The 11,868-nt window shown below is 42.7% G+C and overlaps 1 protein-coding gene across 1 annotated transcript in view; it reads right to left on the reverse strand.

Annotated features, from left to right (window-relative positions):
* The window catches only part of tubgcp2 (tubulin gamma complex component 2), an 18,526-nt gene extending 7,460 nt beyond the window's left edge, over nucleotides 1-11,066 (reverse strand). The window contains 11 exon segments of the mRNA XM_080834510.1: nucleotides 768-948; nucleotides 1,538-1,718; nucleotides 3,707-3,852; nucleotides 6,109-6,298; nucleotides 7,040-7,239; nucleotides 8,248-8,455; nucleotides 8,881-9,040; nucleotides 9,744-9,920; nucleotides 10,025-10,153; nucleotides 10,388-10,550; nucleotides 11,017-11,066. Coding sequence (XP_080690636.1) covers nucleotides 768-948; nucleotides 1,538-1,718; nucleotides 3,707-3,852; nucleotides 6,109-6,298; nucleotides 7,040-7,239; nucleotides 8,248-8,455; nucleotides 8,881-9,040; nucleotides 9,744-9,920; nucleotides 10,025-10,153; nucleotides 10,388-10,537 — 1,722 coding nt within the window. The 5' untranslated portion in view covers nucleotides 10,538-10,550; nucleotides 11,017-11,066.
* Nucleotides 11,067-11,868: the final 802 nt, after the last annotated feature.

The following is an 11,868-nucleotide window of genomic DNA, read 5'->3' on the forward strand; positions in this document are numbered from 1 at the left end:
ACAGGAGGTAGAGAAGTCGTTTAGTAATCAGAAGGTTGCTAGTTCGATTCCCTGTCGAAGCTTCCTTGAGCAAGACACTGAACCCCTTATTGTTCCTGATGTGCAGTGTGCCATCAGTGTAAAATGTAAAATGTGATACATCCTTGTAAGTCGCTTTGGATAAAGTGTCTGCTAAATGACGAATGAGAGCTTGAAAGCAGCTCAGGCACGAGAAGAACGATTTGGTAGTTCTGTATTACAAGTTGCCTGCTCCACAATTGCATCACCGGTTCAGCTGGGAGAGTAAGGTATAAGATGCTATAATTTTCGAAGTTCGAAAATGGTATTTCACAAAAAAAGTGCACAACTTATCCTAATAGAATACAAAAGAAGGTAAAAATAGGTAGGTAACAATAGACGGTAAAAAATTGAAACGTGATCATTGGGATATTAATGATACTAAAGAATGAACTGAAGAATTCCTAAATCTCCCTTTGGAATTGTACCGTCTAAAACCCAGATCTAGCCCTGTTCATTAAACGTTAAACCGTTTGCATACTCTTTCTTTGCAGAAGGTCCTTTAAAAGTTCCACGCTGTTTAAAGATTCGTTTTTTTGGGCTTTTATGCCTTAATTGATAGATCAGTGAAGAATGGGACAGGAAATGAAAGGGAGAAGAGGTGGGGAATGGACAGGATTCGAACCCGTGACCTCCTTGAGCGTCAAGCCCGAATGTGGTCAAGGCTACTGTTTGTGCACACTGCCCCACAAAAGTTCCACACTGTTTACCTTCAGGTCATCCTTGAACGGATCCGTGTTGGCCGTGCTCATTCGCAGGGCTAGCTCCAGCAGAGCCTCCAGTCGAGGCGGGTGGATCTCATCCACAGGCTTCTTCAGCTCCTCTTCAGTCAGGTCCATGAAGTGGACGAAGAAATCTCCTTTGTCCATCAGGAAGTAATGCTTTATGGACCTGGAGCAATCGAGAAAGAAAACAAAGAGACGAGTCGGTAAGAAACGTAAACCAGCTTTGTGATGAGAAGGACGAGAAAAAACAAGAGTGTTTCTTTATTAAACTACAAGCCATTTTGTATGAGAGCATTTCAAAGATAGACTAACAGCCCACATGTGGTCACAAGGCTGACCTCCGATAGGCTCTGATAGGCTCTCTAAGCTGACCTCTGATAGGCTCTCTAAGCTGACCTCTGATAGGCTCTCTAAGCTGACCTCTGATAGGCTCTGATAGGCTCTCTAAGCTGACCTCTGATAGGCTCTTAAAGGCACTCTAAGCGTTCAAACTTACCTTTCCATTTAGACATTTAGCAAACGCTTTTGTCCAAAGCAACGTACGTGGGAGAGAGCTGTCAAGCTAGGAGCAATAGAACCTGGTGTAACAATAAATACTACTTTACATAAGAAATATAAAAAAACGGAAAAGAAAAGAGGGAAAGTGCAGGAATGTAACTGCAAGTTAAGCACTTGTCAAAGAGCCAGTTAGGACGGGAGGTGCTCTCTGAAGAGTTGGGTCTTCAAAAGCTTCTTAAAGGTAGAGAGGGACTCACCTCAGGCGTGACACGAGTTCCTTCTCCTCCATGAGGAAGTCCAGGAGCACCTTGCTGGCGTAGTAGTAGGCCTTCTCGATCTGCTCCACATACGCCCGCTCCTTCAGCGTGTACAGAACCTCCTTGGCGTCCGGACACGTCACGTCACGACCACACTCTCGAACGACGTTCAGATACTTGCCTGGGAGGAGAGACAAGATCATCTATTTACCTTCATTCAGCATGATTAGGTTTAATCGAACTACATTCAGTTATTAACTACCTCACAAACTCCTGTATTATTATAAATTAGTAAACTTCCTGTATTATTTTATATATACAGCCGCGGAAAAAATTAAGAGACCACTTCAAAATTATCAGTTTCTCTGGTTTTACTATTTATTGGTATGTGTTAAAGTAAAATGTACATTTTTGTTTTATTCTATAACCTACTGGCAACATTCCTACCAAATTTCAAATAAAAATATTGTCATTTAGATCATTTATTTGCAGAAAAATGACAATTGGTCAAAATAGCAAAATTGATGCAGTGTCTTCAGATCTCGAATAATGCAAAGAAAACAAGCTCATATTCATTTTTAAACTACACAATACTAATGCTTACACTTAGGAAGAGTTCAGAAATCAATATTTGGTGGAATAACCTTGATTTAAAATCACAACTTTCATGTGTCTTGGCATGCTCTCCACCAGTCTTTCACATTGCCGTTGGGTGACTTTATGCTACTCCTGGCGCAAGAATTCAAGCAGCTCGGCTTCTTTTCATGGCTTGTGACCATCCATCTTCCTCTTGATCACATTTCAGAGGTTTTTGATGGGATTCAGGTCTCGAAATTGGGCTGGCCATGACAGGGTCCTGATCTGGTGGTACTCCATCCACACCTTTACTGGCCTGGCTGTGTGGCATGGAGCATTGCCCTGCTGGAAAAAACACTTCTCAGAGTTGGGGAACATTGTCAGAGCAAAAGGAAGCAAGTTTTTCTTCCGGGACAACGTTGTACTTTGCCTGGCTGAGGTTTGTAAAAGACCATAAGGATTGAAAAAGCGGACTGGAGGTTCTTCTAAGTTCGTCTTCTCTGATGAGTCCGATTTCACAGTAGGTGCAAGACTCTCTGGCTTGTAGGCCTCTCCAGGTCTCCGTCTAACCATCAGACGACCATGTGTTGGGCAAAGCTGAAAATTGGACTCATCAGAGAAGACGAACTAGAAGACCCTCCAGTCCGCTTTTTTCAATCCTTATGGTCTTTTACAAACCTCAGCCAGGCAAAGTACAACGTTGTCCCGGAAGAAAAACTTGCTTCCTTTAGCTCTGACAATGTTCCCCAACTCTGAGAAATGTTTTTTCCAGCAGGGCAATGCTCCATGCCACACAGCCAGGCCAGTAAAGGTGTGGATGGAGTACCAACAGATCAGGACCCTGTCATGGCCAGCCCAATTTCGAGACCTGAATCCCATCAAAAACCTCTGAAATGTGATCAAGAGGAAGATGGATGGTCACAAGCCATGAAAAGAAGCCGAGCTGCTTGAATTCTTGCGCCAGGAGTAGCATAAAGTCACCCAACGGCAATGTGAAAGACTGGTGGAGAGCATGCCAAGACACATGAAAGTTGTGATTTTAAATCAAGGTTTTTCCACCAAATATTGATTTCTGAACTCTTCCTAAGTGTAAGCATTAGTATTGTGTAGTTTAAAAATGAATATGAGCTTGTTTTCTTTGCATTATTCGAGATCTGAAGACACTGCATCTTTTTTGCTATTTTGACCAATTGTCATTTTTCTGCAAATAAATGATCTAAATGACAATATTTTTATTTGAAATTTGGTAGGAATGTTGCCAGTAGGTTATAGAATAAAACAAAAATGTACATTTTACTTTAACACATACCAATAAATAGTAAAACCAGAGAAACTGATAATTTTGAAGTGGTCTCTTAATTTTTTCCGCGGCTGTATATGCATATTTATTTTATATTTTAATTTATTTTTCAACGTAATAACTCTTCTTAGTACCCTCGGCACCATTGTAAATGAGGGTCTTATTCCTCAATGTGTTTTCCGAGGCTTAAATAAATAAGTAAGTAAGTAAGTAAGTAAGTAAGTAAGTAAGTAAGTAAGTAAATCAATCAATCAATCAATCAATCAATCAATCAATCAAACAAACTCACACACCTGTGTTGAGGATCTTGTCGGCCATCTTCTGCAGGAAGGAAGGGATGCGGTGCTGGATGATGGTGTAGCGCTGGTCCCAGTACTTGTCGTTGTAGTCCTCCTGGATCTTCTCCTTCTGAAGCTCGTGTTCCTCCACCATGAACTCACTACAGAGAGCAGGAGCATTTCAGTCAGTAGCTATAAGCTAGTAGCATTTCAGTCAGTAGCATTCAGCTAGTAGCATTCAGTCAGTAGCATTCAGCTAGTAGCATTTCAGTCAGTAGCATTCAGTCAGGAGCATTTCAGTCAGTAGCATTCAGCTAGTAGCATTTCAGTCAGTAGCATTCAGCTAGTAGCATTCAGTCAGTAACTAGCATTCAGTCAGTAGGATTCAGCTAGTAGCATTTCAGTCAGTAGCATTCAGCTAGTAGCATTTCAGTCAGTAGCATTCAGCTAGTAGCATTCAGTCAGTCACTAGCATTCAGTCAGTAGCATTCAGTCAGTCAGGAGCATTTCAGTCAGTAGCATTCAGTCGTTAGCATTCAGCTAGTAGCATTCAGTCACTAGCATTCAGCTAGTAGCATTCAGTCAGTAGCATTCAGCTACTAGCATTCAGTCAGTCAGTAGCATTTCAGTCAGGAGCATTCAGTCAGTAGCATTCAGTCAGTAGCATTCAGCTAGTAGCATTCAGTCAGTAGCATTCAGTCAGTAGCATTCAGCTAGTAGCATTCAGCTAGTAGCATTCAGTCAGTAGCATTCAGTCACTAGCATTCAGTCGTTAGCATTAAGTAGTTAGCATTCAGTCATTAGTATTCAGTCAGTAGCATTTCAGTCAGTTGGTAGTCATCAATATACGTTCAATAGGTAAAGCTAAAATGCAATTAAACAAGTCCGAGCGGACAACAAGATGCGTCAACTCAACTCTGCCACCTTGTGGACACAGGAGGGAATTACAATTGAAAGAATGCGTTTCAGACAGACCGACCGACAGACGGACGGACATACCCTCTTATAGAGATGCCGGACGCATCTAAAAACTGTAGACTTTTTAAGATGTAATTCAAAAAAAGCTCAAATATCATTTCATTATTTATTTCCATTTAAAAACTATAGGTATTTGGATCAGGATTTGGATTTACTCCCAAAATGTATTTGGTTATGATCCGTTCACAAGTCCGTTCACCTGTAGGGGTCTTTGATGATGCCCCTGTAGACCCACTTCTCCAGAGCATATTATTATTATTACAGTGCATGAAATGCCCTGTATTGTTATTCCTAGGCTTCTTCTTCTTCTTCTTCTTCTTCTTCTTATTCTTGTTACCTTTTTCTGCAATTAATTCAGCCCGAACCGCTTAACGTAGAAACTTCATTCAAACTTTGTCGCGTAGGTATTGTAAAGGACACTTATGCTATGTATTTTTCACTTTTCTAAACTTTATACTTTTTAAGATATTAAATAAAAACGAATCGAAATTTTCCCATTGACTTACATTGGGCCATTATGACATCATAATAGGGTCTTTAAACTGGCTTGCACCTGTGCTTCACTGACAGCTGCGCCAAATCAAAGGAACTTCTTCTCTGTCCCTCTCAATTTAACTGTTACTAGGAACATTAAAACACCTTCCATTCTCTCCTTTTTTTCTCTCCATCTCTCCATCTTTCTCTCTCAGTCAACTTTCTCTCACACTCAATCTCTCTTCTTCACTCCATTTTTATCTCCTTTTTTCAATATTTTCACTCTCTCTTTATCTCTTCATCCAGAGCCACTCTTGTTCACTCTTCTTTCCTTCTTCCACTCTTCTTTCCTTTCTTATTTTTCTCTTTCACTCTTCTTTCCTTCTTCCACTCTTCTTTCCTTCTTTCACTTTTCTTTCCTTTCTTCACTCTCCTTTCTTCTTTCCTTTTTTCACTCTTCTTTCCTTTTCTTCTTTCCTTCTTCAACTATTATTTCCTTCTTTCACTCTTCTTTACTTTCTTCACTCTTCTTTATTTTCTTCTTCCACTCTTCTTTCCTTTCTTCACTCTTCTTTCTTTGCTTCTTTCCTTCTTTCACTCTTCTTTCCTTCATCCTCTCTTCTCTTCTTTCTTCACTCTTCTATCCTTTCTTCTTTCCTTCTTCCACTCTTCTTTCCTTTCTTCTTTCCTTCTTTCACTCTTCTTTCTTTTCTTCTTCCTTTCCTAACTTTTGCATTTCATGCACTGGTATTTCCTTCAGGAAATGCATTTTCTAGTTATTATTATTATTAAGTCTGTTCACATGTAGGGGTCTTTGATGATGCCCCTGTAGACCCTAAACTATGTTATTACTATTATTATTATTATTATTATCATTATTACCTGTAGGGGTCTTTGATGATGCCCCTGTAGACCCACTTCTCCAGGATCTAGGGTTAGGGTTACCTGTACAGGACCAGTCTCACCTGTAGGGGTCTTTGATGATGCCCCTGTAGACCCACTTCTCCAGGATCTCGAAGTAGGGCACGCTGGCGGCCTTGGTGAGGTAGAGGCACAGCTCCTGGGCCTGGCTGTCGCCCGTGTAGTTGAAGGTGCGGTCGTGCAGCAGGCTCAGCGTGGCTCCGCCCATACAGTCCCCCTTCTCCACTGACATGGCTGATGATGTCACAGAGACACAGGAAGGGGAGGAGGAGAACATTGTCAAAATAAAAGACAGGCAGAGGAGGGGGAGGAGGAAGATGGCCCAGAGAAACAGGAAGGGCAGGAGGAGAACATTGTCAAAATAGAAGCCAGGCAGAGGTTTGCATTCCAAACAATGCAACCCAAAGAAAAATGTCAATACGCTTATTAAAGTTTGACAGGTCCCAACTAAAAACTCTTTTGAAGACCCGACTCTTCCGAGAGCACCTTCCTTCCTAACTGGCACTTCGACTAGTGCCTAACTTACAGCAGTTACATTCCTGCACTTCTTTTACTTTTCTATTTCTTATGTAAAGTAGTAATTATTGTTACACCAGGTTTCTATTGCTCGTAGCTTGACTGTACGGTGTACGACGCCTTGGACAAAAGCGTCTGCTAAATTACTAAATGTTAATGTAAGCTCACCGATAGAGGCAAGTATCTCCATGGTGATAACCACAGACAGGCTCCAAGCTCACCGATAGAGACCAGTATCACACAAACACACACACACACACACACACACACACACACACACACACACACACACACACACACACACACACACACACACACACACACACACACACACACACACACACACTCTCTCTCACCTATAGAGGCCAGTATCTCCATGGTGCGCATGGTCGGCTGGATGTAGAACCAGGGCTTCACACACACACACACACACACACACACACACACACTCTCTCTCACCTATAGAGGCCAGTATCTCCATGGTGCGCATGGTCGGCTGGATGTAGAACCAGAGCTTCTGCAGGGAGAGGAGGCCCTGACGGTGCAGGTGCTCCAGCTGCGTGACCAGGATCAGGTACTCCTTCATCAGTGTCCGCATCGCCGCCGTCAGCGCGTGGTTCACCTGGCCGTACTCGAACGACGACCGCTCCTCCGTGAAGCTGTGAACACAACCGTACGTTAAATCAATGCAGGAGAGAGAGAGAGATTGTGTGTGAGAGAGAGAGAGGGAGAGTGTGTGCAGGAGAGAGAGAGAGAGAGAGAGAGTGTGTGCGTACTCAAATGACGACCGCTTCTCAGTGAAGCTGTGAACACAAACGCACTTTAACGGTCATTTTTGTAACCGCCGCTGCCACGCCCCCATCCCCTGGACCATATTTTGCCTATATCATTTGAAACTCTCACTAACCGCCGCCACCACGCCCCCCTCCCCTGGACTCTAATTCCACGATTGTTTTATCTAGGCATACAAGTTCTGCAGCCGTTATATTATTTATTACTATATTACTTCGGAGGGGCAACTTCAGTCGAGGAGGGCAAATGGACAGTTGCCCGAGCAACCTTAGCCCCCTCCTGTGCATGGCCCTGCATATAGGCCTGTATGGTCATTCTAAATCCTACCTCATTGTGTGTGTTCTAGTAAGTTATGTGTGTTTTTTGTCATTTATGTGAATTGCTGCTGCAACACTGAAACTTCCGTTTGGGGATAAATAAGGATTCACTCATTCATTCATTCATTCATTCATTCATTCATTCACTGACTGACTGACTGACTGACTGACTGACTGATTGACTGACCTCACTCACTCACTCATCCATACATAGACTAGAAAAACACTGAAAAACAGCATGACACTGCCGTAGAATCACTAACCGTGTGATGGTGGTGACACACACATACATACAACCACCAGCGCACATGCACACACACACACACACACACACACACACACACACACACACACGGCAGTCCCGTAGAATCACTCACCGTGTGATGGTGGTGACACACACACACAGACACAGACACACACACAAACACACACACACACACACACACACACACACACAGACACAGACACACACACAAACACACACACACACACACACACACACACACACACAGACACACACACACACACACACACACAAACGCATGTAGAATCACTCACCGTGTGATGGTGGAGTAGCAGGAGGCGACGGGGAGGATGCGGTTGACCAGCTCTTTGATTGACAGGTCCAAGGACGTATCCACGATGAAGGAGCGGCTCTGCCTGCCCAGCACAGGCTGCGCAGTGATGTCACGCCCGTCTACACCAATCAGAACAAAGAGGAGGTCCTCCACCAACGCTTGCTCTTGGGCAGACAACGGCATGGTACCTGATGATGAAAAAATCAACATTTGAGTTCGGTCTGGCATTGCTCCGTTGGGGAGAAACTATGCCAAAATCAAATTCTGTTCGTACTAATCAAGTTGTCATGGCGGGCTTTATACTATGATGGACAGATGATCAACATTAACGTTATCAACCACGTCACCAAGGAGCGCTTGGGTTAAATTCGTTTTCAACAAACATGGCTGCCGCTGGAGAGCTGATTGGCTGATTGGTTGTAGGTCTATCCAATTGAGTGAAGAGGCATTTTTTCCCCTGGTTCCGTTGAAACACGCCCCATAATCACAGCCCAATGGAGCAGTACCAGACTCATATTCTGACTAGAAATATGAGTATGACAACGTCAGGCTACTATTAAGCATCTGAACTCTGGCGGTGTGCCACAGGAAATGTGCTATGAGGGAAACGTACCAATAGGTGCCGCTGTCTCTCCGACAGGTGTGGTGCCAGCGATGAAGTCCCCGATGAGAGCAGGCCTGTCATACACCCAGTTGGGGAACACAGGGATGGTCTGGGTGGGGTTCTTCTTGTTGTGCTTGTCCCGCAACATCTTCCGGGTTACCTCTGCGGACTGGTAAACCAAAAAGCACATTTTTTTTTAGTGCATGTAGTAAAATAATTGTCATTCAATGATGTATATAGATGCGACAGGCTGTGTTGCTGGTACTTGTGTACTTGTGCTGTAACAATAAAGGTCTACTACTACTACAACTACAGATTTGCTTGATAAAAACAGAGGCGTTTTAAGTTGTTTCTATGAGGCTATTATGATCTGTATGAACCATCACTACATACGGCATCCTAGTACTACTGACATTTAAAAAACTGATTAAAGGTCCCAGGTCATGGATGGTGTGTGGTGTTCTCTAGTTGTCCCCAGTACCTGTGGTACGTTGGGGCTGGCTGTGATCGTGTGAGGTGTTCTCTAGTCTAGTTGTTTCCAGCACCTGTGGTACGTTGGAGCTGGCTGTGTGTGTGTGTGTGTGTGTGTGTGGTGTTCTCTAGTTGTCCCCAGCACCTGTGGTACGTTGGGGCTGGCTGTGATCGTGTGAGGTGTTCTCTAGTCTAGTTGTTTCCAGCACCTGTGGTACGTTGGAGCTGGCTGTGTGTGTGTGTGTGTGTGTGTGTGTGTGGTGTTCTCTAGTGGTCCCCAGCACCTGTGGTACGTTGGAGCTGGCTGTGTGTGTGGGTGTGTGCGTGTGTGTGTGTGTGTGTGTGCGTATGTGTGTGTGCGTGTGTGTGTGTGTGTGGTGTTCTCTAGTGGTTCCCAGTACCTGTGGTACGTTGGAGCTGGCTGTGACGTTGCCCAGCTTCTTGCGTAGATCCTCCAGATCCTGCATGGACATCTTGGTGCTGGTCTGGGGGATACTGAAGGTGGAGCTGGTCGCAGCGGAGGCGTTTGCAGACATCTCTGTCCTGTCCTTGGCATTTTGCTGTAGGTACTGCAACGTCTGTAAGAAATGCGTTCATAAATAAAATAAACCAATCATTCATTAAAAAAGGCATCATATGTAAATAAATGCATCGCTTCAAAAGAAGAAGAATATTAGGTTACCTCTTTGTCTTCGGTGAGTTTTGACAGAAGGTAAACAAGTGGATCGAGGTTCCGCACGTTCTTTGATTTGAGCTCCTCATATTTCTTCAAAAAGTCCTCTGGTGTTTTTGAATACTCCGCTATCTTCACCTGTAAGAGATTGACATGCCCACCAAACGTTGAAATACAGAGAACTATAACTGAATAGACAAATAGAAGATAAAACTAACATCGTTGCAGTTCGTTGCTTGCATAGAGAGAACTAGAAAAAGATAGATAGATGGATACTTTATTTATCCTGAGGGAATTTTAGGATACTATAACTACCAAAACGTAATAGAAAAATAGAAGATAAAACTAACATCATTGCAGTTCGTTGCTTACCTTGGCACTGTGTGCTGACACAGTGGTCGTGACATAGGGCGTCCTGTTCTTCTGCAGTAAATCGATATAAACCTCAGCTCCATCCCCTCCTCGAACGTGCAGGAGACTGAGGAGTTCGTTCACGTCATGGTGTATTCTAAACTCACTCATGACTGTTCACGAGCTGCAATGACAATAGATCGTAAAGTCACATAATTTGTTTACCTTACTCTTCATATAACGTACCAAAGTAAGTTAGCTTACTCTGGCACTCAATGCAAAACAATATACTGTTATATCTACCTTGACAGCTATCCCTACCTCTCATCAGCTGAACGAACTAGTACTAAAGTTACTAACAATGTCATATTTTGGCACACTAAAGGCTGACCAAAAACAGCTGTAAATGGACTCGGGCTGGACACAACGTACTGGTTAGCATATCAGACCACATCTGGCTAACGTAGGTAAGATATTCAGCATCGGCCACAATAACTGCCCCATTTAGCTAACGTTAACTATAGCTACCCATACGCCCAAATTGATAAATACCAGGCTGGTGAGATGACTAAATGGACCACATCAGAATCCTTCCGTCTCCATAATGGTAAGTCTATTGCAAACATGGTAAGTGTGAATTAAATACTTACTATAACGCAGCACCAATTGCATTTGTTGTTAGCTTGACTTCACTCCTTACCGCCAACAACTGTCGTGTGTTGACAACGTTCATGTCATCTTTTTGCAGTCAAAATAAAAGTCTTACATAATGGATTTAAATTTGAAGTAAAATGTAACGTACAGTATGTGTAGAACATTGTAGTATAATTTAAAAAAATAAATATTCAGGTATATGCATTATTTATTTTCATGAAAGTACTTATATTATCCAGTTTGTAAAGTTTCTCTCTTATTTTGACATACTTTGTGCAACAACTTCAGCAAGTGACGTCGACATCCGGGAGTGAGCGTCGTTTATGTTTTATGTTTATTTCTTTTTTTAAGGCTCTTCGATTTCATGAATGAAAAAAAAGTACACACATTTTCTTAGAAGACATAAATAAATATTTGTTTAATATTTTACCTATTTGGGTAAACATACTTACATCAATAGCGCTCTGTCTTTACTGTCAGCATTGGAAATGATTGCAACATGTTGTGATATATTTCACCAAATCAGTAAATTACCAAACAAACTATGGGAATTATACGGAATTTTAAGTATATTATTCATTACGTCTGCAACTGGCCTTACGTGGGGCTTCCATTTGTTACCACTGGAGGGCGTCGGATTCAGGCTGACCACCACAAGAGGGGGCTGTGTCTCTTCAGTTGTATTTTTTGCCCCACCAGTTACATTTTACAGTTTTTCACTATTGTTAAAAAGTATAAAGCGAAAATTCGGCACAATCTGCACAACCTTCACGTCATGTATCAATCGCTCGCCCCAAGTGGGAAATACTTAAGATTCCCTTATCTACATTAGAGTCCGATTTTCCTTG

This window comes from Sprattus sprattus, assembly GCF_963457725.1.
Source record: "Sprattus sprattus genome assembly, chromosome: 3".
NCBI lineage: Eukaryota > Metazoa > Chordata > Actinopteri > Clupeiformes > Clupeidae > Sprattus > Sprattus sprattus.